Source organism: Homarus americanus, unplaced genomic scaffold (genome assembly GCF_018991925.1).
Source record: "Homarus americanus isolate GMGI-L3 unplaced genomic scaffold, GMGI_Hamer_2.0 scaffold37032, whole genome shotgun sequence".
NCBI lineage: Eukaryota > Metazoa > Arthropoda > Malacostraca > Decapoda > Nephropidae > Homarus > Homarus americanus.
In genome coordinates, this window is record NW_024731852.1 from 10,217,159 (window position 1) to 10,245,090 (window position 27,932).

Genomic DNA, 27,932 nt, shown 5'->3' on the forward strand with positions numbered 1-27,932 from the left:
TGTAGTAGATATTTATGGCTAATATAGAACCCTGTATTATTACCTGATCCATTTAATAAGATATCTGATTGGTTTGGCATATTTGGGCAGGTGTAAAATGTCAGGGCTCTGGAAATAACTGGTTTGGCGTCCTAGGAGGGGGAGAAATTATATCAGTTGGCGTAGTAAAAACAAGGAATGTTTTGAAGTGGATATCAGTGTGTGTGTGTGTCGGTATTGGTGGAGGTTCGGCAGTTGCGGTACAGTATATTCTGCGTGTCATGACTCGGCACTTCTTGTTCCCAACTGGTATGAGACTTTACACACACACACACATACACATACACAAACTAGAAGATAGTAATTTGAGGGTAATAAGCAAGTGTTCCAAATACTCCTGAGAAACTACATATTAATAAAGATCACAGTATTTAGAAGTTAATGAGTGTGTGTGTGTGCGTGCATGCGTGCGTGCGTGCGTGCGTGCGTGCGTGCGTGCGTGTGTGTGTGTGTGTGTGTGTGTGTGTGTGTGTGTGTGTGTGTGTGTGTGTGTGTGTGTGTGTGTGTGTGTGTGTGTGTGTGTGTGTGTGTGTGTGTGTGTGTGTGTGTGTGTGTGTGTGTGTGTGTGTGTGTGTGTGTGTGTGTGTGCGTGCGTGCGTGTGTGTGTGTGTGTGTGTGTGTGTGTGTGTGTGTGTGTGTGTGAGATTCGTAGTTAGGATGTATAGCGATGGTCGTGTTGGCTGGACGTGACAGAAGAAAGATGTGTTACGAAGAATGATGGCGAGGCGAGGCATTATGCATAACTCTCCTGTAGATCAATTATAATTGATCTACAGGAACACACGTCAGCAGCAGCAGCCAGGTGAAGAAGTTCTTGCATGATATGTGACCAAAATCCTGACAGCGTGCACAGGAATAGAGGTAGACGGTAGACGATACAAGGCAAGGTGGGTGGTGTGGGGTGGGTGGTGTGGGGTGGGGTGGGTGGGAGTAGGTAGGTACACGAGGGAGAGTGACTCGAAGTGGCTGTTATAAAAACTAGCCAGGCCGACAACCCTCTCCTTTTATAGCCTTTTGTAATCAGCATTTAATCTCGACACTGTGTTCCCTCCAGACAACGGTGGTAGATGGCTCGGTTCTTTAGGATGAATCCGTTAATTGAGTGGTGAATTTTTAATAACCAGAGACAACGCCCTTGATAGTTGCCCCTCCCCCCTTCCCCTCTCCTCGCCTCAGGGAGTTACCCTTCTCTCCGCCCCAGGCTCTCTCATCAAGGATTTATGGACTGTGTTTTCTGTTAGGTAGTGTGGCTCCTTGTTGTCAGCTGTTGAGGTGCTCCTATAATGGGACCTTAGGAAGATTACGTATCCCTGTTTATTTCACCTGATGATTGAATATCCTAAACCCAACCCAACCCACCCCAAACTGGACCCAACCCCAACCAACCCCAACCCAACCCCAAACCCAACCCCACCCCACCTCAACTAACCCTTAACTCCAACCCCAACCCCACCTCAACCTTCACCCCAACCCCAACCCAACCCAAAACCACACCCAACCCAACCCCAACCCCAACCCAACCCCAACCCTAACCCAACCCAGCCCAATCCCAACCCAACCCAGCCCAACCCAACCCAACCCACTCCAACCCAACCCAACCCAATCCTCAACTCCAACTAACCCAACCCAACCCAACCTGGGTCCCAACCCAACCCAACCCAACCCAACCTAACCCAACTCACCCAACCCAACCCAACCCAATCAACTCCAACTCAACCAACCCAACTCCAACCCAACCCAACGGCCCCAACTCAACCCAACCCAATCCCAACCCAACCCAACCCAACCCAACCCAACCCAACCCAACCCAACCTAACCCAACCCAACCCAACCCAACCCAACCCAACCCAACCCCTCCGTATAGCTTTAGGGTATTTAATCAGAAACAAGCGGGTGTTGTTAATCTTCATGAGATCCCTGTAAGTTTGTAGTTCACGGTGAAGGAAGTTACATAATGCCGGGAATTGTATACTGAGTCAGACAGTGAGATCGTTAACAGAGTAAAAAACAAGGTGACCCGACGTATCCAGCCTGCAGATGAGAGGTGATGCAGCCGTCGTTGATAATACTCACAACAAAGGCGTTATATCCTACCATTTTAAGGAAACTAAAAACGTACCGACAGAGAAAGGAAAGGTCAGAGGGCAGGATACAGGAGCATACATTACAATGTTTCCTCTCTCGGTTGTCGAAAATGGAAGCCTTTATGCAGAACATCATGGACCTACTGGAGCGGAATTCTCAGCATCCACAGAAACCCTGATGGCGAAGCACAGCTCTCACGACCCTGGGTATCTCGTACAGAGAGCAGTTAGGCGAACTTACCAAACAAATCTGTCTCCTCCAAATTTCCCTGCAAACTGTATGCCAACTTTTGTGTTTACTAATGTACCGTACACAGAAATTACAGTTGACTCGGGAACCCGTAACTTTTTTTCTTTCCATGAGCAGCAAATGGGAGCCATGTGGCGTATAAAGCAGATACACTTTTGGGAAGGAGTGGAGTGAGTTATCTTCCCAGAAAAACACGAGATTACCCGTGACGCAACTATATTAATGGTTGACCAGATGTTTCCTTGTGTGGCGCGGCGTTTTGCTGTTGTATGAGGACAAGGAGGAGGACTTTACTGTAGTGTAGGGGCAGGGGGGAGGACTTAACTGTGGTGTGGGGGCAGGGGGGAGGACTTTACTGTGGTGGGGGGGCAGGGGGGGAGGACTTTACTGTGGTGTGGGGCAGGGGGGGAAGACTTTACTGTGGTGTGTGGGGGCAGGGAGGAGGACTTTACTGTGGTGGGGGGCAATGAGGAGGATTTACTGTGGTGTGTGGGGGGCAGGAGGAGGACTCACTGTGGTGTGGGGGCAGGAGGAGGGACTTTACTGTGGTGGGGGCAAGGAGGAGGACTTTACTGTGGTGTGGGCAAGGAGGAGGATTTACTGTGGTGTGGGGCAAAGAGGAGGACTTACTGTGGTGTAGGGGCAGGGGGAGGGACTTTACTGTGGTGTGGGGGCAGGGGGGGGAGGACTCCCCTACTGTGGTGGGGGCAAGGAGGAGGACTTTACTGTGGTGTGGGGCAAAAGGGGAGGACTTTACTGTGGTGCGGGGGCAGGGAGGAGGACCTTTACTCGTGGTGTGGGGGCAGAGGAGGACTTTACTGTGGTGTGTGGGGGGGCAAGGGAGGAGTGACTCACTGTGGTGGTGGGGGCAGGGAGGAGGACTCTTTACTGCTGTGTGGGGCAGAGAGGGAGGACTCTACTGTGGTGTGGGGGCAAGGAGGAGGACTTTACTGTGGTGTGGGGGGCAGGGGGAGGACTTTACTGTGGTGTGGGGGGGCAGGGGGAGGGACTTTACTGTGGTGTGGGGCAGGGGGGAGGGACTTTACTGTGGTGGGGCAAGGAGGAGGACTTTACTGTGGTGTGGGGGGCAAGGGGGAGGACTCCTACCGTGGTGCGGGGGGCAGGAGGAGACTTTATTGCGGTGTGGGGGGCAGTGAGGAGGACTTACTTCGTGGTGGGGGCAAGGAGGAGCACCCCTTACTGTGGTGTGGGGGGCAAGTGAGGACTTTACTGTGGTGTGGGGCAGGGAGGAGGACTTTACTGTGTGGGGGCAGAGAGGAGGACTTTACTGTGGTGTGGGGCAAGGAGGAGGACTTTACTGTGGTGTGGGGGGCAGAGAGGAAGACTTTACTGTGGTGGGGGCAAGGAGGAGGACTTTACTGTGGTGTGGGGGCAGGGAGCACCTTTCTGTGGTGGGGTCAGGGAGGGGAGGAACACCTTACTGTGATGGGGTCAGGGAGGGGAGGAACACCTTAAAGTAGTGGGGGTAACAGAGAGGGGAGGAACACCTTCACCTGATGGGTAAAAAACCCCCCTCTTAACTCTTACTTTCAGCCAGATTCACTTGTTGTTTAGGGCTCCAGGTACATACCTCTCTAGCTTGATTGCTAGAAGGCTAAATTGATTATATATTCTCACTGATTTAACAACGGGGTAAATTTATTGTATATTCGCTGTACAGGTGACGGCAGTATGGTAATATAGTGCCAGTATTGTTGGTTAATTCAGGTGGTAGACGAAAGCACTTGTTTACCTTCACCAGCTGGCAAGTAAGTATCAGGTAACTCCTCCACAGCTGGAAAAAACACCTACTTTTACAACCCGTGGCCCGTCGCCTTGCACACGAGAGCACTTGGTTACCTTGGACTCGTAACCATCCCAACACTAAAGTTTTATTGATTGTTTTTAAAGAATGTAAAATGTACGACACATAGTTTAAAAAAAATCTAGCGTCGAGACACTCCTTTCCCTTGGCCTATCTTGTCTAGCGTTACAGCATTACGTCTTGTTCCTCCCGAAGTAGGAAGTCATGTATAGACAATAACAAGGCGGGTTCTGGCGATGCTTAACGTCCAGGGTCCAGTCCAGAAACTAACTCGGCGTCTTTTATAGTCACGGAAGAATTTTGGCTGTCGTTGGGAGCCCCATTTTGTGCAGAAGGAACCGCTCTCCCGTGTTATGGCCAGATAAAAGAAGGGAACTTGCCGAGTCAGCATCAGCGGGGGAAAGAATGATGGACATTCCAGGTTAGGAAAGTGGGTCCTCCTCGCCGGCTGTATTGTTTTTGTCGACAAACTATGTGCTGGAGGAACAAGTTACGATATGTTTGGGTCTCTATTAGCATACAGTGCACTCGCTGAATCATCGCCGAGGAAAACAGTTTATCTCTTGAGGTGTGTGGACTGGTCACTGAGGACACGCGGTAGAGGGCGTATTGCTCCACTGTTTTGATCGTAACCATAACCAGGGTATATATAGTGTTTAGATATGTCTCTTTATTGGTTTGTCTGTATACTAGCAAGAGAGGAGAGAGAGAGAGACATGACTTGGAATAGGATCACCAAACAGAACAGTTGTATTATTCCATGACGTTTACACCCACTGGAAGAATCGAGTAAGAAGGTCAGGTAATTCAACGAGTTTTAAAGGTTAAGGTCACAGGGGTAGGGGTGTAATAATGTACCTTTACTGAATACCTTTTAGATGTCACCTGTATCAAGCTTAGTGGTGAGGAACAGGTGTTAGTTTGGCCATTTAATACACACACACACACACACACACACACACACACACACACACACCAGACGATAAGCCAATATGACACATTTCTCACCACATGCCCCCTGACGTAACAGTTTGCGACACATGTGCTAGACAATGCAGGTGGTACGTGAGGCGAAAAGACAAGAGGCTGATTTAGAGTGGGTGGAGTAGAGGTGGTGAGGATGAAGGTGTCCGTGGTGAGGGGCCTTGTGAGGGAGATATCGCCTCATTCTCACCCCAAGTCGGTGTTTCTCTGCTCTTGAGACAAATTTTACTCCAGAAATAAGCCATTATGTAAACGCCATCAAAGGATAATCTTGTACTGACCTTGAATTATAATTGTAATGCAATAATCCAATAAGCCTTACGTAGTTATTGTAAAAAGGACATCCCAGGGTAATGTGACCGCTTTCTTTTGAGAGCAGATAAAATGCAGAATTAGACGCCAAGGATACAGTTACCCTGTCAGAAGACTACTCCTCCAGGATATATGATCATTCAGGCGTGCCAGGTTACAGTACAAGCCAGGTATGGACAGGTATATTGTCAAAGGTTAGACCCATCCCGGATCTAGGTGGGATGAAGGAGGGGGAGTATAACCTAGGTATAATGCAAAGGGAGGTGAGTGCGTGTGTGGCGTCAGTGAGCGTGTGTGTTGATGGCGGCTGATGACAGACTGCGCCAGATTGATCCTCTGTCTAGTCCCTGTACCTGGTTGACGTCACCACCTGGCGACTAATGGACTGCTCGGGGGAAATTAGGTGTTTTATCGTGTGTCGGCAGTCTCGTTTGTGAAGCAGCCACCCCCCCCTTTTTTTTACTAGATTATATATTAATTTGTAAAGTATCGTGAAATTTCAGGGGACGTGAAATGATTGCATTCCTCAGTCAGCCAGTGTAAAGGCCATTAATGAGAGACTGTCCTTTCATCTGGTCTTATTTCATCCTCTCCCCAGCCCCCGAAAGCACAGACGACAGCCACACTCTACCCTGTGACCGTGGCCATGATCGGTGTGACCTACATGCTTCAGAATCGTGTTAACTCGTCCTTCTACGTCGGTCAATCCATCTACCGTGTTTCTTTCAAGTCTGTCGTATGATTTGTGAGATGGTATACACAGACAGACAGACAGACACAAACATCAATACCACTCACTCACTATACCCCCACCCCCACCCACCCCACCCCACCCCACCCCACCCCACCCCACCCCACACCCCACCCCACCCCCCCACACCCCCAACTCCATCCCTGTCCCTCCTCGGGTGGGAGTTAAGTAAGCTAATCTAACTAATCACCTTCATCTCTTTCAACGAGGCAAACCTGAACCCATTTAAAAGATTAACAGGTCACTCGATAAACGCTTAATCTCCTGCTCCAGCTACTTGATAAAGGGACACAGGCGAGGTATCATGGCCTTCTCACCTCACCTCACCTCTCACATGTACAGTAAATAAACAACACTAGCTTGACACCTATTCCGTCACAGAGTTTGCTGGTAATATTAACTCCGTCACGAGGAATGTGGACGTAAAAGAGAGAGAGAGAGAGAGAGAGAGAGAGAGAGAGAGAGAGAGAGAGAGAATGCTAGAATATTCCTGACACAGAACTTTAAATTGTAGATCCCTGGTGGCAGTTGTTTGTATTGCATTGCATTTGCATGAGTTGCATGCTGGCACGGGGGAGAGGGGGGAGGAAGAGGGAGGAAGGAGGAAGGAAAGGGGTTGGTTGGTTTATTATTCCTGTGTTTATGTTTTCGTGTTTGTCATGTTGATAAGAGATTTATTGTTGCGTGTTTCTGTGTATCTTTTTGTTTATTTATATGATAATTATTCTTTTTGTTAATTTATTCATACGTGCCATAGTCATTGTAGATTTTATTTGTTTCTTTATTGTTTGTGTATTTTAATTACTAACAAGGTAGTTATTATCGTTGTAGTGTTTTCATATGTATGTCACTTTGATGAGAGATTAGGTCTTATTTTATCTCTCTTGTTGTGTTGTGTTATTACTTACACAGTTATTAGTGTGATGACTCAGCCTTGACTAAAGGAGATCTTTCACTCATTGCAGCTGGTAGTAATAAGGGAAACTGAGCTCATAAGAGAGGGTCACGTGGTGTGCACTTTTGATGTGGATGAAACTGGTGTGGTTTACATGTTGACGTGATGTAATAGTGTACAGTTAGTGTTTACCTTCGTTGTTTACATGTTGACGTGATGTAATAGTGTACAGTTAGTGTTTACCTACGTTGTTTATATGTTGACGTGATGTAATAGTGTACAGTTAGTGTTTACCTACGTTGTTTACATGTTGACGTGATGTAATAGTGTACAGTTAGTGTTTACCTACGTTGTTTATATGTTGACGTGATGTAATAGTGTACAGTTAGTGTTTACCTACGTTGTTTACATGTTGACGTGATGTAATAGTGTACAGTTAGTGTTTACCTTCGTTGTTTACATGTTGACGTGATGTAATAGTGTGCAGTTCGTGTTTACCTACGTTGTTTATATGTTGACGTGATGTAATAGTGTACAGTTAGTGTTTACCTTCGTTGTTTATATGTTGACGTGATGTAATAGTGTACAGTTAGTGTTTACCTTCGTTGTTTATATGTTGACGTGATGTAATAGTGTACAGTTAGTGTTTACCTCGTTGTTTATATGTTGACGTGATGTAATAGTGTACAGTTAGTGTTTACCTTCGTTGTTTATATGTTGACGTGATGTAATAGTGTACAGTTAGTGTTTACCTACGTTGTTTATATGTTGACGTGATGTAATAGTGTACAGTTAGTGTTTACCTTCGTTGTTTATATGTTGACGTGATGTAATAGTGTACAGTTAGTGTTTACCTTCGTTGTTTATATGTTGACGTGATGTAATAGTGTACAGTTAGTGTTTACCTTCGTTGTTTACATGTTGACGTGATGTTATAGTGTACAGTTAGTGTTTACCTTCGTTGTTTACATGTTGACGTGATGTTATAGTGTACAGTTAGTGTTTACCTTCGTTGTTTATATGTTGACGTGATGTAATAGTGTACAGTTAGTGTTTACCTTCGTTGTTTATATGTTGACGTGATGTAATAGTGTACAGTTAGTGTTTACCTTCGTTGTTTACATGTTGACGTGATGTTATAGTGTACAGTTAGTGTTTACCTTCGTTGTTTACATGTTGACGTGATGTTATAGTGTACAGTTAGTGTTTACCTTCGTTGTTTACATGTTGACGTGATGTAATGGTGTACAGTTAGTGTTTACCTTCGTTGTTTACATGATGACATTACGTAATAGTTTAGTGTTTACCTTCATTGTGTACATGGTTGACGTGACAAAATGAACTTAATTGCTTCTGATTGGTCTATACAAGTGTTTAGAGTAATTTTTAAAACTCCCTTGTTGTATTTGTTCATGTTTCTTTGTTGGTGTTGTTGAATTTACTAAAACAAAACAAAAATAAATGTTGTTAGAAGATAATATTAATCACATCTTTACTGTTGTCTCGTGTTTTGGCAGAGCTTAATTGTTTTATGTTTAATTTCAAGTGTTTGTTTGTTTTAGGTGAGTGTTATTAGTCCAGTTCAGTCACTCATAAAGTATATTTTATCAGTTCTTCGTAAGCTAAAATATTTTCCATTCTCCCATACTGTTATTTTTTTTGTTCCCTCACTGACTTTTCTCACTCCCCCACAGACACAGATCATTTCCTCACTCCCTCACAAACCTGTTTCTCTTGTACGAATATACAGAACATATTTTCTACACTCTTAAACACGAATGATTGGTTGCAGATGGCGTGGTTGGTGACGCATGATTAACGCCACCCTTATGTTGCAGGTTTTGGTGGAGTACGATGACGTGGAGTGGCAACGGCGGGAATGGGTGCACGTGTACCGAGGCCAGGTGTTTCAGATCTTCCTGCTGGAGCGAACACTGGCCTGGGCCTCCCGCAAGCACCCCACTAAAATACGAGCCGCGCCCGTCCTCTGGCCAGCCCTTGTGAGTATTACTTATTCTCTTGGTTGTAATCCTGAGATATATCCTGTGGTCAGCTCTTGTGAGTGCTAAGTCCTATCTATCCTCATCCTATTGATCATCCCTTATGTCACCCATCCTGTTTGTAATCCTGTCTTCATCCATCCTGTGCCCTTACCAATTCCTTGCAAGGTATCCACTGGTCACCCATCATTGCATCAGATAAGTGCAGACTCATCTTAGAGACAACCTTGAGGCGGTATGTTGCCTCCTGAACGAAGAGTCTCAACACAGAGCCAAAATTAACCACTGGATGTAGGAAGAACCAGCGCTCGACCCTCGCCACCGAGAGACTCACCCTAACTGTACACGATGAAAGGGTGAAGGGAGGGAGGGGGGGGTGGGGGATAAACTGGGAATATAACCCATGTGGAAATCCTCGATATATATATATATATATATATATATATATATATATGATTTTCCTTATGCCCCACTGGCCCTTCCATGTTTAGTATCCTCGCCTTGATCTAGCGGCGCTCCTACGTGGTTGTGTGAAAAAAAGAGACCACAGTTTGATGTACATAGGGCACTTGTTCTCTGTGTGTCTGCAGTGATGTATTGCTGTGTGAGTGCCGTGGTTTGGGTTGGTAACATGTGTATGGAGGTTGTTCACGCCCCTTTTGAATCTCAGGCACGAGCTGAATCATGGAGGAGGAGAGGAGGAGGCAGGTTTTTGCGTCCAGGTGAAGTGTGGAGACCAGTTGGTGATTGTAGAGTAAAAAAACAAACCTTTGAATGTTAAAAGTACCAACGTCTGCTGTGGTCTGCGTCGCTAAAACTTGTTATTGTGAGTGATTTTATGCATTGTTGAGAAAGAAAGTATCAACAAAAGATTAGCCATCCCAGCTTATTTCACCTGAAGATAAATTACCCTACTAACCTAACCTAACTCCTTCCTAGGTAGCGTTAGGATGGTTAATCTTCAGGTGTTACGTAAGAAACAAACCTTTTTAATGTTATAAGTACAAACGTCTGCCCTGATAAATGTTCCGAACGCATTACAGCAACGACTGTTAGAACATTATGCAATGAAGAAAAAAATCATTATTTTTTTTTTACCCTTCTAGGAAAAAATTCGTGGAGGCTGCTGTGAGTTACATTGTGTGGAGGACACTTACCTCTCCTCTCTTAAGTCCCTCCTCCTCGTTATGGTACGGGTTAACTGCCTCCTCCACACCCTTCACTACACCCTGCCTACGTTTTTTTTGTATTCATCCCTCGTCTACACCCTCCACTACACTCTAACAATACTGTATACCTTCCCTGACACAGCCCTCATCTACACTCCCCCACTACACCCATCCTTTCCTCCTTAGCCCCCCCGTCCCCTCCTTCCCCTCCCTCCCTCCCTCCCTCCCAACATGTGTCCGTCTCTTGATAGTTATGGTACGGACGTGTTCCTCAGTAAGAAACAGGACAGCCAGACATGCCATCACGTACCGGAGTGTTGACTTCTGAGGTTCTGGTTAGTTATAAATAGTTTCACCATCAGTTATAAGAACCATTGAGGAGAGACCAAGTTGAGGGCCTTCGGGATTGAGTGTGACAAGCTTCTCCTGGTGGTAGTGGTGGTAGTTGTTGTGGGTTGCAGGAGGCGTCAAGCAGTCACAGTCTAGTAAGTTGATCACGTTGTCGCGCGGTTAAGCCTGCACACACACACACACCCACACCGAGTTTCTGTAGGAGGGGGGAGTAGGGAAATTGTCAACACCGGTTAAAATAGATGTGTGATATGTGTCGTCTCCTGTCACCTGCTCGTTGTCATACTTGGCTTGTCATCTCCTGCTGTGGTCGTCATGGTTCTCTGTCGTTAACATGTCGTGACAGCGTGACCCTGACTCAAGTAAATCACCGTAAGAAATTGGCCGGGAAAATATATTTTATTTCTTGGGGTCTATGTAACGTAAGAGTCAGGTCCTGTGTGTGTGTGTGTGTGTGTGTGTGTGTGTGTGTGTGTGTGTGTGTGTGTGTGTGTGTGTGTGTGTGTGTGTGCTGTGTGTGTGTGTGTGTGTGTGTGTGTGTGTGTGTGTGTGTGTGTGTGTGTGTGTGTGTGTGTGTGTGTGTGTGTGTGTGTGTGTGTGTGTGTGTGTGTGTGTGTGTGTGTGTGTGTGTGTGTGTGTGTGTGTGTGTGTGTGTGTGTGTGTGTGTGTGTGTGTGTGTGTGTGTGTGTGTGTGTGTGTGTGTGTGTGTGTGTGTGTGTGTGTGTGTGTGTGTGTGTGTGTGTGTGTGTGTGTGTGTGTGTGTGTGTGTGTGTGTGTGTGTGTGTGTGTGTGTGTGTGTGTGTGTGTGTGTGTGTGTGTGTGTGTGTGTGTGTGTGTGTGTGTGTGTGTGTGTGTGTGTGTGTGTGTGTGTGTGTGTGTGTGTGTGTGTGTGTGTGTGTGGACACTTGGTTGCATCACGATGAGAACGGCAAAAATGATGATGATGAAGAAAAACACAAGTGGACAATAGATTGCCGGTCGAGTTTTTTAACGTTGAGAAGTGTGTACGAGGAGTGTAGTATTACCTAGATGGCACTGGTAGACTTTCTCATTGGTGCAGCAGACTCTCCCTCTACACCGTCATCCACCGTCAGATATAAACTGTGACAGTCATCAACGGACTCACATCCACCCAATAAATAACTCCTCGCTATTACGTCTATTTGTATTAATTATATGTGTGAAGGACCCAGAGCGCTTCGCCCACACACTCGTACCCGAAAACTAAAAGTGAGAGATGAAAACTACGTTTTTCCTCTACCGTGGGAGACTCGGACGGGTTAATGCTGCAGCATCCGGGAACATGGCAGGCCAACAGGACGACTTGAGAGGTCAAAAGACCCTAAGTGGGAGAGTGAGAGGGAGGTGAATGGAGGGAATGAATATGATCCTGGTTGAGAGTGGGATTACCAGGTGGACGTGTGTGTGTGTGGTGCGGGGAGTAATCTTGTCGTTATCGTCCATAAGGTCTGGCCGCCTGCCTTAATCTTCCATCTTGGCGAGTAAAACCTGTCCTAGGAACCTGTTCCCTGACTCATCAACATAACTTAGCCCTCACACTGCCCGGGGTCACACCCTCCACCCCCCAGCCGGACCTCCTCCGCCAGCTCCCCTGACTTTAAATTATCAAATTAGTACCTTGTCCCATCTACATTCTCCGCTCGTGAGTTGGAGTAAAGAACAGATATGGTGAGTGTTACATTGTAGTTTAGTGTGAAGACTCGTTCCTCTGCTGATGGTCAGATAGCAGGTGACATTTTCTGATGAAAACTATCACTTACAAACAGTGCAAATTATTTGATTACTAGATTTATGGTATGTAGTTACGTGTGGGGGGATGGGGTGCGCAGGTGTGTTCCCGTCATGGAGGGTTGTGAATAATGTGACACGTGTTGGGATAACTACACAGCCCAGTTGACCGCAGCTGTGCCCACCTAGTAAGGCTCACCTTACCTTCATGCAGACCTTTTTACACACACACACACACACACACACACACACACACACTCTTCATCTTGCAGAAACTTCTCTTGAGTAAACTTTGTCGAGCTGGTGACAAGATCTCCTCACCCAGGAATCTTACACACACGCACGTCACATCACCCCCCAAAACACCAGTCTTTGAGAACATGAGGAACGTGATTTTACTCCTCTTGATAATGAGACGGATGAGATGGTTATGATATATATACAGTAGACAATGTGTGTGTGTGTGTGTGTGTGTGTGTGTGTGTGTGTGTAGAGAGAGAGAGAGAGAGAGGAGAAGGGGAAGAAGAAGAGGTGGAGAATCTTGTATTAGTGACAGACGCTACACGATAAACAGGTCAAATACCGTGAGATACGTGGAAGCAATTAACCTTGAGATTTAACGATGCTGTGAAGCCGCGGAAAACACAACTAATTGGCAAAATTACGACTGTGTTGAGTAACTTAATCACCCAGGTGCAACATTAGTTTAATTACGGAGAATCTGTTTGAGAGAGAGAGAGAGAGAGAGAGAGAGAGAGAGAGAGAGAGAGAGAGAGTTTGATGAAATAGACTGTGTTTCACTGGAATGATTGTAATCTAGGTTGATATAAAAGCGCTGTCAGTGTCAATTGTAGTTAATTAAACGATGGAGGGAGGGAGGGAGGGAGGGCGGTACGGGAGTGGTGGTGGTGGAGTGCTGTGGTAGAAATGTTTTGTGTTCCCCGGCATAAAATAGCTTAAAGGCGATGAATAATGTTGCCCCTTTATTAAACACGTATATGCTTAGCTCGCTTAGGGGACGAGTTGATTGTGTGATGAAAGTGTATGATTACTTTTATTATTAGTTCTTATTTCTATTTATTTACCTTTATTGCTTCTTTTTGTTTATTTTCTTTTATTGCTTATTTTTATTTTGTTACTTTTCCTGTTTTTTTGTTTGTTTTTTACTTTTATTGCTTATTTTTGTTTATTTATATATTTATTTACCTTTATTGCTTCTTTTTTTATTATTTATTTACTTTTATTCACTTTTATTACAGATATTACTTGTATTACAATTGTGTGGTTACATTCCACACCAGAGAATTATTAAACATGGACGTTAAATTGAACTGAGACTCCCAACTACACAGGTTAGGAATCCATGTTAGCTTCCCGATTGCCTCCCCAACCCTGTGGATTTGAATAATTGTGTATTTTCGTAATTAGTGCCGGAAATTCCAAGAAAATTTCTATAAGATCCCACTATAAAAAAAAATGCTGTATACTTGAGTTTTGATAATTTATTCTGCTCCAGTTAAGGATTATAACCCACCCCCATCATACTGACCACCCCCATCTCACTCCACCACCACTTAGCTCCACACCACACCACCCTAGCCCACACCATCACCCTAGCTCCACACCCCACTCCTACTCCCCACCCCCACTCCTACCTCCACACCCTGCCCCTACCCTCACCCCATGCCCGCCTGTGCTGCCATTCCTAACTCCAACTATTTCCATCACCCCTACCTCCCATCACCCCCACCTACCTTCCTCACTACCCTCACCTACCTTCCCTAACTACTCCCTCACCCCGTCTGCCTCCCCCACACCCTATTCTAATCCACCTTCCATCCCCTAACTATTGCCTCACCCTCAACTACGTTTCCCACCCCAACTACGCCCCACCCCAATTACGCTCCCACTCTGTGCCTCTTTCCACCCTCAGCCTGCTTTTTAGACCTGCTGGCTGGTGTGATTATACAAGAGAGAGAGAGAGAGAGAGAGAGAGAGAGAGAGAGAGACTAACCCAGTCAAACCAAGCGACAACTAAATCCTGGAGGAGGGGTTAAAGAAGGGCGCTGAGGAATTAAACCTGATATCTTGCTGGTGGCAGAGGCAGGGCTGGTGGGTAGAGGCAAAGGGCAGTGGTAGAGGTATGGGAAGGCAGGTAGTGGCAGTATGGGTTGCAGAGAGGCAGTATGGGGTTATGGTAGGCAGTAAGGGCGTGGTAGGAGGCAGGGGTTGGGTGGTAGAGGAGGCAGGTGGGGTGGTAGAGGAGGCAGGGCTATGGTAGAGGCAGCAAGGCAGAGGAGGCAGTGGCTGGTGGTAGAGAGGCAGTGTGGGCGGCAGAGGCAGTGGGTTGTGGTAGTGGCAGGCGGGGTTGCAGAGGAGGCAGTGTGGGCGGGGTAGAGGGAGGTATATGGGTAGAGAGGGTGTGGGGTGGTAGAGGAGGCAGTAAGGGGTTGTGGTAGAGGAGGCAGGTGGGGCAGGGAGAGGGAGGTAAAAGGGTTGGTGGTAGAGGAGGCAGTAAGGGGTTGTAGAGAGGAGGCAGTATGGGTTGTGGTAGAGGCAGTATAAGCAGGTAGGAGGAGGTGTGTGGTAGAGGGAGGCAGTATGGGTTATGGTAGCAGTATGGGTTATGGTAGAGGTATACAGGTAGAGGAGGCAGTATGGGCTGGTGGTAGAGGGTAAGGGGTTGTGGTAGAGGGAGGCAGTATGGGGTTGTGGTAGAGGAGGCAGTATGGGGTTATGGTAGAGGCAGTATAAGGTGGTAGAGGCGGGTTGGCGGTAGAGGCAGGCACAGGCAGAGGCAGTATGAAGTGTGCAGAGCTGCATGGGCCATGCAGGAGGCAGTATGGGTTGGTGCAGAAAGGTGCATGGGGTTGCGGTGCAGAGGAGGCAGTATGGGTTGAAAACTTGGGAAAAGGTAGGTAGTATGGGTTGGTGGTAGTGGCAGTGCTGGGTTAAGTGGTCGTGGCATGGGCTGGTGTAGAGGAGGCAGTATGTGGTAGAGGAGGCAGGCAAGGTAGAGAGGCAGTATGAGTGGGTAGGAGAGTGTGTGTGGGCGGTGGTAGAGGAGGCAGGGCAGGTGAGGAGGCAGTGTGGGCAGGTAGGAGGGAGGCAGGCATGAGCAGGTAGAGGAGGCAGGGCAGTGGTAGAGGAGTGGTGTGGGAAGGTGGTAGAGGAGGCAGGGTTGCAGAGGAGGCAGTGGGGCAGGTAGAGGAGGTGCAGTATAAGGGCAGAGGCATGGATTATGGTAGAGGAGGCAGTATGGGTTATGGTAGAGGCAGTATGGAAGCAGAGACAGGCAAGCAGGTAGAGGAGGCAGAAGGGTTGTGGAGGAGGCAGCAGGGCAGAGGTGTATGTGGGTTATGTGGCAGTAAGGGCTTGCAGAGGAGCAAAGGCAGTATAAGCAGGTAGAGTGTGGTATGGGTTGTGTAGTGGTATGGGCTATGTGTGTGGCATGGGTTATGGTCGGTAGAAGGGTTATGGTAGAGGAGGCAGTATGGGGTTATGTCACTTCCAGCTGTGTCACTGCTAACCCGTGTCACTGCCAAATGTGTCGTTTCACTGTGTCACTGCTAGCCAGCCACTGCCAGCTCGTGTCACTCCCAGCTCAAATATCAAGGTTAGTGCCACTCCAGCCTGTATCACTGCCAGCCTGTAGTCACTGTCAGCCTGTGTCACTGCCAACTCAGGTCCCCGCCAGCCTGTAACACAGCCTGTCACAACTCTGTGTCACCAAGCACCTGTGTCACCGCAACAAAATACTCCAATCCCAGTTACTGCCAGCTCATGTCACTGCTAGCTCGTGTCACTGCCAGCTGGTAAACCATGCACATGCCCTGGGCGAGTTGCCTGCACACCTGATTTTCTGTATTATTTTCTGGAAGACTGACCAAGTCCTGCCTCTACCGACCTGAAACTGGTTAGACTATTTTACCAGTGTCTATCTGTTTATTTATCTGAAACAATCCATCTATCTATCTATCTATCTATCTATCTATCTATTCTATCTATCTATCTATCTATCTGTCTGTCTGTCTTGTATCGTACATTATTATTGAATATATTTTTGAATGTATTTCACGTTTTCCAAGCAGGTGTTTTGGTATATTTTTATTACAAAGTTAGGAATGAGGTATTGGCTACAGTCGTATATATACATTAATGAATAAAATAAAACACCTGCACTTGCTCAGAACAGTATCAGTCAGTCACGATATTGCTGTTGACTGACTAAACCGGCCAGATATGTCATTAGGCTGTAGAGTATTGGAGGTTGTGTTGAAATTGAGTTTTGTAGCAAGATTTTGAATTCAGGAAATGCCGTCATGAAGTGTAGTGGAATGGCAAAACAATGGATTCCGTGTGTGTGTGTGTGTGTGTGTGTGTGTGTGTGTGTGTGTGTGTGTGTGTGTGTGTGTGTGTGTGTGTGTGTGTGTGTGTGTGTGTGTGTGTGTGTGTGTGTGTGTGTGTGTGTGTGTGTGTGTGTGTGTGTGTGTGTGTGTGTGTGTGTGTGTGTGTGTGTGTGTGTGTGTGTGTGTGTGTGTGTGTGTGTGTGTGTGTGTGTGTGTGTGTGTGTGTGTGTGTGTGTGTGACTGTCCTGAACACCACCACTTTCCTCACCATCGATCTGCACTGTAGCACATCACCCCCTATCTGTGTGTGTGTATCTCTCTCAGTTATGGCTGTAATAACATGTGTCAGGCCACAGGTGCCTCTATGGGCCTTAACTTGACCACAAGTGGCCCTGTTTACCACACTGGCCAATTTTGGTTGTGTCCTCCATGCTAGCCAGGTGGGCGTCTACTAATTCGACTCAGATAACAATGTGGTTAATCCTGTTGGTAGACGGTAGACTGTCGCCTTGTCTCCAGGCGGCACCTGTCCTCACGACCCTGCTGCCCCCCATCCCCCCCGGCCATCAACGGTTGTTTGACCTCTGCTAGCCGTCAAGGGCTCTTTGGCTCTTCCGTCCGTTCATAATGGCCAGTGGTGGCTCTGTACCGGTAGTGGGGCCATTAATGTCTCTATGGTATCTCTTTTGGACTGGAGTGGCAGTGTGGCCTCTAGCCTGGCCATTAGGGGTTCCTCAGTTCCTCCTATATGACCTGGCCAGTAACCTTCACTGTGGTTGGGTAACTTCCTCACGGAGTGTGTCGGTTCTTTGCCTTTAATGTGACCATTACTGACTACCAAGTTCCTCCCTCCGGCCAGCCTCCAGGGTGTGGTGACCGTCGGGCTCCTCACTTGTTCTTTTTCTCTGCTCTCTCCTGAAGCCAGAGTCGTCAGTGTCACCAAGACCGCCGTGTGCCAGATGAGTGATGCCTGTGATGCCACTCACTGTGTAGTTATCCCTTTACTTCCTCTGTCTACACCATCATGTGACTTACTTTGATCCTGAATAATGACTGATATTTAATCAGTTATTCAACCTTAATTATACTGTACAGATACAAAGTGAGCACCAACAACAATATTGACATGGCTGAAATGATTTAATATATAGTTTTGACATTTATTTTACTGTACTGTAGGTGTTATTTATGAAATGAAGTAATAAATTTATACTCTAATTATAAACTTGTTGCTGTGATGTGTGCTTTGTGTTGTATAAGCCGGAGGTGGGAGGTCACCGACCTGGCTTCAGCTCGAATAGCCCTCCCTCTCCCCCCCCTCTTTCCTCTTCCCCCTCCTCCCCCTCCTCTTCCCCCCTCCCCCTCCTCCCCAGGGTTCACTGACTGACGCTCCCTCTCGCCATTCACCACGTGAACGGGGTACGAGGGGGGGTAGGGGAGGAGGGACACCCCGGGAGGCTATCTCAGGTTAGTCAACCTTGGACCTCGCTGCGTAAAGAAACCCTGGCAGGAATATTGTTTTGTTCAGTAAGTGGTTTTAGGGGAAGATTTTAATGTTCAAATTAAAGTATCTTTAGCGGGAACAAGTGCACTATAATGTATAGTTTATCGTATTGTTATATGGATTTCGCTGAATATATCAGTATTTTTGGTGGCTCTTGGTTGAATATATCCCTCCTTAAAGTAGTTTTCTTGAATATTATAAGTAAAAGTAACCTTTAATGAAATACATCCCAAGTTAGTGTTTTCAGAATGTAGTAATATTTAGAATAACCTTTCATTGAATATATCCCAGGTTATAGATATTCTCGTTGAATATATTATTATTATTATTTAAAATAAGTTTCTGAGGGACTGTATTCGATTTTGAAAATGTCTTTGATGCCAGTAAAACTCACATGTAAAATAGACGAGAAAACATCAACACTGTATATTTACTGTAGTCTACTGAGAATCGTGATTCCTGCTTTAATATATCAAGGAGGTGAATGGGAAGTGTCTTTATGTGTTTATGGTGGTGACAGAAATATCTCATTGAGTAAGATACTGTGGTGCCCCTTGAAGGAGAAATGTTTAATATCGTGAACCGTAAATATTGGAACCTATATGAAATAACTCTTAGGGGGAAAATATTGCAATATAATTTACCTTGAGTGATGGGAAATTATTTATTGTGAAGTAACAGTGATGGGGATATAATGGTGAAGGGGAATATGGGTATTATGAAATGCTAGTAATGGGAGTATAATTGTTATGAAATACTAGTGATGGTATTATGAAATTCTGGTAATTGGAATTTAAAATTTCTTTTTTGACAAATGGGTTCTTGTGGTAATATATATATTTAATGTTGAAAATCCTTATCCCAAACGTGCTCATGTATATAATATTTTTAGTGGGAAATACCCTCCAAGAATGTAGCCTTGGCGGGATTACCCCCATGTAGACGACAGTATTTTTGGCTTGAAGTCCCTCCAAGTGTGAAATATTCTGGCTGGATATTTTTACGTATGCAGAATAGCTTGAGCGGAAGTGTGTAAACATGAGACTTATCTTTAGCGGAAATATTTACGGCGGTGTAACATATATTTGGGGGGTTTAACATGTATTTGGCGGCGGGTGTTAGGTACATTTTGGCGCGAAGTTTAGACTAGAGAATGACTTGGGTGTGAGTGTGTGGTTAGCCAGTACACCAGTAACAGCCTAGTGGAGGAAGGAGGGGGTTATACATATAAACAGAAAAATCCGATTTCTTGTAGGATTTCGGTTAAGTGAGATAATATTTGGACGTAGCACCTGGGAATGTACAATTATTTTGGTGGGATTTTTCACCTTTAAAGAAATATATATATATATATATATATATATATATATATATATATATATATATATATATATATATATATATATATATATATATATATATAATTAACTGGATTATATTTCGAGCACATCACATTAGTTTGTTGTTACTGAGGCGAGGATCCTGTGTTGTTGTTATTGTTAGTGTTTTCCTTTTCTTTTCCTTTTCTTTTTTTTATTTCTTAATTTTTCTCCTTTCTTCTTCGTCATCTTCTTTTCTTCTTCTTTCTCTATTCTTCTTCATCTATGTAATTACCGCAATCAATTTTCTTCTTCTTTTCCTTCTATTTTTCTTCTCCTACTTTTCTTTCTCTTTTTCCTTCTTCTTTACTTCTTTCTTTCTCTTTTTTCCTCCTCCTCCCCCTCCTCCTCCCCTCCTCCTTCCCCTCCCCCTCTCCTGGGGACGGAAGATCAAAAATTCGTACGTGTTGTCCCTCATTCTGTCTCTCTTGTTTACAATATTTCTCACCGATCTTTTGTCTCAACCTGGTGTAAAAGATTGTACCTACGGACTCTTTCTGGCTCTACGCTGTTCCTCCTCGTCACCACACACACACACACACACACACACACACACACACACACACTAGAAGGAAACATGGCTACTTTTTTTATATTCTTTAAACGAAAAAAAATTGAAAAAAAATGAAACTAATGAGAAAGATAATGGATGATGGAAAGATAGATAGATGGATATAGAGATAGAAAGTTGGATGAATAGATAGATATATTGTAAACGCCATCTGAGCGTTTAAAGGTTAATCAGACTCTTCACGTTAAACTCGAACGTTATAATTCGGTCAAACCTGTTGAATACAATTTATTTTAGTATTTCAAATAAATCATACATAGGCAATCATACATAAATGTTTAATCCAATATATATTCACATAACAATCATAGCTATGTAATTAGTCTAATGTTAACACTTATAATGCGTACTTAATTTGCCATATTTCTATATTATCACAATGATAACCGATGCAATGGACACAGTCTACCTGTGTAAACAATAAGTACAAGTTACACTTACGTGTTGAAAGTCTCAAGAGAAACAGGTTAGGTGTTGATTACAGATTGCCCCGGAGGGGGCTAGTTTATTGGGCACCCCTTTACATCCTGTGCAAGGTGAAGCGCAGAAGCGTTTACAGTGCCCATCTGGGAAGCATGCGGAGTTCATGCTTGCCTTTATGACTCATGCATTAAGGGCGTGTCAGCAAGTTACATAAAGTGACAGAATGATGAGTGTGGGGGGGGGGGGGAATTCCCGGTACATTTCATCTGTTTATAGCAAAGCGTGGCAGGTCCCTTATAATGTCAAGTGCCAGGCCTGTGACTAGGAGGAGGGATATCTGGTCAGGGAGGGAAGAGGTGTTGGTAACGGCTGGGGACCTGTAGGAGGAGGTCATAGGGCAAGTGAGGATGTAGTGACGGAGGGTGTGAGAGTCGGGTTGACCACAAAGTTTACAAACAGTGCGGCCAGGCTCAGGGTTGCCAATGTACTCCCATAGGTACCTGTACCCTAGGCGCAGTCTCATGTATATAATCTGTTGAGATCGAGTCAGAGATTGATACTCTTTGTAGTGGCGGTTGGAGTCACCGGTTACAACGTCAGTGGCATAGTGTGACGCTGCCCCGTTGTTTCAGGTGTGTCCATTTTACGTCGAATGCTTCTCGTTGTGTGGCGTGTATGCGAGATTTGAGATGATTCAGGGAGAGGGCGAGGGTGGCTTCAATATCTTCTTCTTGTGTCGCTTCTTTGGCAAGTCGATCAACAGTGTCACAGGCAGTTATTCCTATAACTCTATGATGGGGATAGCTACAGTGGCAGTGCCCTGCCCTGGCTGGCCGACTTTGATGCGTCAGGCGTTTATACACAAACAAGCTCCCCTTACTACCACCCAACACCCCAACCTCCTCTGGGTCTCTCCATCCAGGGCCGGATTCAGGAGTGGGCAAAGTAGGCAGCTGCCCAGGGGCCTCCACAATCTGGGGGCCTCCACATATTACAATATGTTATTTATTTGTTTATTCATTTGGATTATTTTTATTTTCATTCTTTAAAATTCAAGTTTATCTATTCCATCACGTAAAACTATGTTCAGCAAGAAGCGTGATAGAAATTGAGCTAGCTACTCCTTGAAATTCATGAATACCTGGTTTTCCTGTGAACCGACTAGAAACCACATGAATGACTCCAGTCATGTCTCACTTTTGTGTGTGTGTGTGTGTGTGTGGTGAATTTGTACACTATCAATAAATATACAGTTAATTACAAATTTCTCAATGTTCTAATTTCCTCAATATAACTGCATATGGCTTCACTCGCCACCCCACCCTCTTGGGTAGTTATAATGAGGGGGCCTCCACAGAGAGGCTGCCCATGGGCCTCCACAGGTCTAAATCCGGCACTGCCTCCATCATCTCAATACTATCTATATACTGTATACTCATTACTGCTTGCGGTAACATATATAGATAGATGGATGAATAGATAGGTATATGGATAGAGAGAGAGATGGATGAATGGAGGTAGATGGATAGATAGAATGAAAAAAAAATAATAACGATAGATAGAAAAGGAAAGAATGAGGAAAAAAAGAAAAATCAGTGAATTAAACAATGGGCGTTGGCTGTGGTTGTTCCCAGGTTATTTTTTGTTTTGTTTATGTACGTTTTGATTTGTGAGAGAATTGTTTAGTTTTTCTTATTTGTTTGTTACAGAATTGTTTGTTTGTCTTGTTTATATGGTGATTTTTTTCGTTGCTTATATGTGAGATAAAGTTGTGCGTGTGTGTGTGTGTGCGTGTGTGCGCGCGCGCGCCATTGGAGACTGTCACCTTCATTTACTCACACCACAAATTCCTGCTGCAGTGTTTCTCTGTTAACCTCCGTTTTTACCACCACCACCACCACCATCTAACCACTATCACCGCCATCATACTACCACCACCACCATCTAACCACTTTCACCACCACACCACTATCACCACCACACCACTATCACCACCACACCACCATCTCCACCACCACCAGCACCCTTCATGCTCTAGAATCTTTTAACCCTCTCCACCCTCTGGTTCTTAAGATACAGGTTAGGTTAGGTTAAGATACAGGAGTGGCTCTTCCTAATAGAGCTACGTGGCCATCAGGTCAGGTTTCTGTCTGGGTACCGACATACGTGAGAAGGTGGACAAGGTGGTCAGAGCTGCTATGTTCCGTTCAGCTCCATTACTTTATCTACTCCCATATTGGTTTACACGTACTGGGTCTAGAAATGTTTTGTGTAATGCCTGGCGGTGTTGTTGGGAGACCACTATTGGCCCACACGATCTCTGGACGATTACAATGGAGATTCGTCCCTGGATGCATACCCGAATACCAAGGAGATGTGAGTCAGACTTATCATTGGTTACTCTAGACGCTGACACACACACACCTGATGACTCGATCCCCAGCCAGAATGTGAAGACTATCCTGCCACTATCCTGTTCTAGTCTGAGGGCCCTTAAGAGGCGCCAGGGCTCAGGGAGGGGATGGTTACTACCGCTTTTATCTAGATCTTGGAGCAGATGTCTCATTTCCAGGAGGCGGAGTCTTCAATTTTATCGAGGAATCCGTCAGAAAATATAAAGTAGTTTTAAAATCTCAGTATTATACGTTTGCTTAATCTATATTTTTTGGCTATATAATTTTTAAATAGAAAAACTTTTAATGAATACAGCGTCATGTGAATATTAGCTGTTATAACGATAGAGGAACTAATACTCAATCAGTCAAATCCACCACCACCACCACCTCCTCCACCCACAGTCCCTTCTCATACCACAGCTACTACCACCATCCATATCTAAACCACCACCACCGCTCCTATAAACCTTCTTTCACTACCGTCGCCTACATTACAGTTACTGCCATCACCAAGGGTTACCACCTTTACCGGTCACCAGTAATTACATCATCAGTATCACCAGAAACACCATCTACAGTATATTACCATCACCAGTACCAAGTCTATCACCACCATCGCCACCAACTCGAGGACTTTACACAACCACCATCACCATGACTACCACCACCACTACCCAACAGAAACTACCCCTTTAAGCATTCAAGATTCCACTTGTTTCCTGGTCGCGTTGAAACGTTTGTGTATGAATATTTCAGTAGGCTGCTGGGCCCCGCTGGTTCCCTTTGATGTAACTGTTTTCCCGTTTGTCACAGCCTCTGGGATTACATTCTCACCCTTCAAGAATGTTTAGTTATTTATGTTATCAAGAGGAGGCTGACAGCATCCAGACAGGAGAAAGATAGAAAGAGGGAGAGAAGGAATGGATTTGGAAGACAAGGGAGAAAAGGAAAGAAGGGGGTAGAGAGAGAGAGAGAGAGAGAGAGAGAGTCAAGGAGGGAGGATGGAAAGAGAACGTTGTTAGATAAGGAGTGAGGGAGAAAAGGAAGGAGAGAGGGGGTGAAAGAAAGAAGGAAAGTGAGAAGATAAAGAAGTGTCGAGGAGGGAGGTAGGGAGTGGAGGAAAGAGAGAGGGGTAAAGGAAGCAAGGAAAGAGGGTGAGGGAAAAAAGAAAGGAGAGGGGATTTAAGGGAAAGAACGAGTCGAGGAAGGAAGGAAAGAGAGAAGAGTGGGGTAGAGGGGAAGTAGGAAAAAGAGAAAGAATCCAAGAAAGAGAGGATGTTAGGAAAAGAAGGGAGGAAGGAGAAGAAGGAAGGAAGAATAAGTATGTTACGGGGATAGAGACATTCATTTTGATGTAAACTTACTTATACTGCTAGGATGAGGTACTGCCACTGTTGCTAGGATGAGGTACTGCCACTGTTGCTAGGATGAGGTACTGTACTGCCACTGTTGCTAGGATGAGGTACTGCCACTGTTGCTAGGATGAGGTACTGCCACTGTTGCTTGGATGAGGTACTGCCACTGTTGCTAGGATGAGGTACTGCCACTGTTGCTAGGATGAGGTACTGCCACTGTTGCTAGGATGAGGTACTGCCACTGTTGCTAGGATGGAGTACTTCCACTGTTGCTAGGATGGAGTATTGCCACTGTTGCTAGGATGGAGTACTGCCACTGTTGCTAGGATGGAGTACTGCCACTGTTGCTAGGATGAAGTACTGCCACTGTCGCTAGGATGAAGTACTTCCACTGTTGCTAGGATGATGTACTGCCACTGTTGCTTGGATGATGCCACTGTTGCTAGGATGAGATACTGCCACTGTTGTGGATGAGGTGCTGCCACTGTTGCTAGGATGAGGTACTGCCACTGTTGCTAGGATGAGAATACTGCTGCTATTTGTGGATGAGGTACTGCCACTGTTGCTAGGATGAGGTACTGCCATATTTGCTTGGATGATTACTGCACTGTTGCTGGGATGATTACTGCCACTGTTGCTTGGATGAGGTACTGCCACTGTTGCTGGGATGAGGTACTGCCACTGTTGCTAGGATGAGGTACTGCCACTGTTGCTTGGATGAGGTACTGCCGCTGTTGCTAGGATGAGGTACTGCCACTGTTGCTGGGATGAAGTACTGCCACTGTTGCTTGGATGAGGCTGCCACTGTTGTGGATGAGGTACTGCCACTGTTGCTGGGATGAGGTACTGCCTGTTGCTTGGATGAGGTATGCCACTGTTGCTAGGATGAGTACTGCCACTGTTGCTAGGATGATGTGCCTGTTGCTTGGATGAGGATACTGCCACTGTTGCTGGGATGAGGTACTGCCACTGTTGCTTGGATGAGGTACTGCCACTGTTGCTAGGATGAGGTATCTGCCACTGTTGCTTGGATGAGGGTACTGCCACTGTTGCTAGGATGAAGTACTGCCACTGTTGCTAGGATGAGGTACTGCCACTGTTGCTAGGATGAGGTGCACCTGTTGCTAGGATGAGGTACTGCCACTGTTGCTGGGATGAGGTACTGCCACTGTTGCTGGGATGAGGTACTGCCTGTTGCTAGGATGAGGTACTGCCTGTTGCTAGGATGAGGTACTGCCACTGTTGCTGGATGAGTACTGCCACTGTTGCTAGGATGAGGTACTGCCGCTGTTGCTAGGATGAGGTGCTGCACTGTTGCTAGGATGAAATTACTGCCACTGTTGCTGGGATGATGCTGCCACTGTTGCAGATGAGTACTGCCACTGTTGCTCGGGATGAGGTACTGCCACTGTTGCTAGGATGAGGTACTGCCACTGTTGCTGGGATGAGGTACTGCCACTGTTGCTTGGATGAGGAAGTACTGCCACTGTTGCTAGGATGAGGTCTGCCATTGTGGGATGAAGTGCTGCCACTGTTGCTAGGATGATGCTGCCACTGTTGCTTGGGATGAGTACTGCCACTGTTGCTGGATGAGGTACTGCCACTGTTGCTGGGATGATACCACTGTTGCTGGGATGAGGTGCTGCCACTGTTGCGGATGAGTACTGCCACTGTTGCTTGGATGAGGCTGCCACTGTTGCTGGGATGAGGTACTGCCACTGTTGCTTGGATGAGGTGCTGCCACTGTTGTTGGGGATGAGTACTGCCACTGTTGCTTGGATGAGGTGCTGCCACTGTTGCTGGGATGAGGTACTGCCACTGTTGCTAGGATGAGGTACTGCCACTGTTGCTTGGATGAGGTACTGCCAGCTGTTGCTAGGATGAGGCTGCCACTGTTGCTAGGATGAGGTGCTGCCACTGTTGCTAGGATGAAATACTGCCACTTGCTTGGATGAGGTGCTGCCACTGTTGCTGGGATGAGGTGCTGCCACTGTTGCTAGGATGGTGCTGCCACTGTTGCTGGATGAGTGCTGCCTGTTGCTGGGATGAGGAGTACTGCCACTGTTGCTGGGATGAGGAGTACTGCCACTGTTGCTAGGATGAGGTACTGCCACTGTTGCTGGGATGAGGTACTGCCACTGTTGCTGGGGGATGAGGTACTGCCACTGTTGCTTGGATGAGGTACTGCCACTGTTGCTTGGATGGTACTGCCACTGTTGCTAGGATGAGTTCTGCCATTTTGCTAGGATGAGGTGCTGCCACTGTTGCTTGGGATGAGGTGCTCGTCAGCGGCAGTGAAACTGGCAGCAGTGGCGGTGCTCATCCTGCTTGGTGCCTCATCTGTAGGTATAGAGTAAAGTTTTACATCAAAATGAATGTCTCTACCCTAACATACTTATTCTTTCTCCTTCCTCATATTTCTTTCCTTCCTTCTTTCCTTCCTCCTCCTCCTCGACACTTCTTTATCTTCCACACACCCAACTTCCTTCTTTCCTCACCCCTCTCTCATTCAGCTTTTCTCCCTCCTCCTTATCTAACAACGTTCTCTTTCCATCCTCCCTCATGGCCTCCTCTCTCTCTCTCTCTCTCTCTCTCTCTCTCTCTCTCTCTCTCTCTCTCTCCCCACCTTCTTTCCTTTTCTCCCTTGTCTTCCCAAATCCATTTCCTTCTCTCCCTCTCTTCTCCTGTCTGGATGCTGTCTGGCCCTATCCTCATTGAAATGACTTATAAATAACTAAACATTCTTGAAGGGTGAGAATGTAATCCCAGAAATTACTTGACAAACGGGAAAACAGTTACATCAAAGGGAACCAGCAGCAGCCTACTGAAATATTCATGCACAAACGTTTTCAACGCGACCAGGAAATAAAATTGGAATCTTGAATACTTAAGGGCAATTTCTGTTGGGTAGTGGTGGTGGTAGTCATGGTGATAGTGGTTGTTAAAGTCGAGTTGGTGGCGATGGTGGTGATGAACAATTGCTGGTGATGTTTTCTAACGTAAACGACAGAAAGGTTTATAGAAACGATGATGTGAATTCGTTGATATATAATAGGGAAGGCCTGGGCATGAAGGTGGTGGTGGTGGTGGTGACAAGGAAGGTTGTGATCTGAAGGAGGAAGAGAAGGAGGAGGGAAGGAGGAGGAGGAGGAGGAAAGAAGAAAAAATGAAAGAAAAAGAAGAAAATGAAGAAGAAAAATAGAAGGAAAGAAGAAAATTGATTGCAGTAATTACATAGATGAAGAGAATAGAGAAAAGAAGAAAGAAAAGAAGATGACGAAGAAGAAGAGAGAAAATTAAGAAATAAAAAAAAGAAAGAAAAACACTAACAATAACAACAACACAGGATCCTCGCTATAAAGTAATAACAACAAACTAATGTGATGTGCTCGAAAATATAATCAGTTAAATATATATATATATATATATATATATATATATATATATATATATATATATATATATATATATATATATATATATATATATATATATATATATATATTCTTTAAAAGGTGAAAAATCCCACCAAAATAATTGTACATT

General features: G+C 45.6%; 1 protein-coding gene across 1 annotated transcript in view; it reads left to right on the plus strand.

The window, feature by feature from the left end:
• The window catches only part of LOC121867877 (trichohyalin-like), a 265,880-nt gene that overhangs the window by 13,199 nt on the left and 224,749 nt on the right, over positions 1 to 27,932 (plus strand). The window contains exons 2-3 of the mRNA XM_042368002.1: positions 6,093 to 6,230; positions 8,979 to 9,140. Coding sequence (XP_042223936.1) covers positions 6,093 to 6,230; positions 8,979 to 9,140 — 300 coding nt within the window. The remainder of the gene's footprint in view (positions 1 to 6,092; positions 6,231 to 8,978; positions 9,141 to 27,932) is intronic.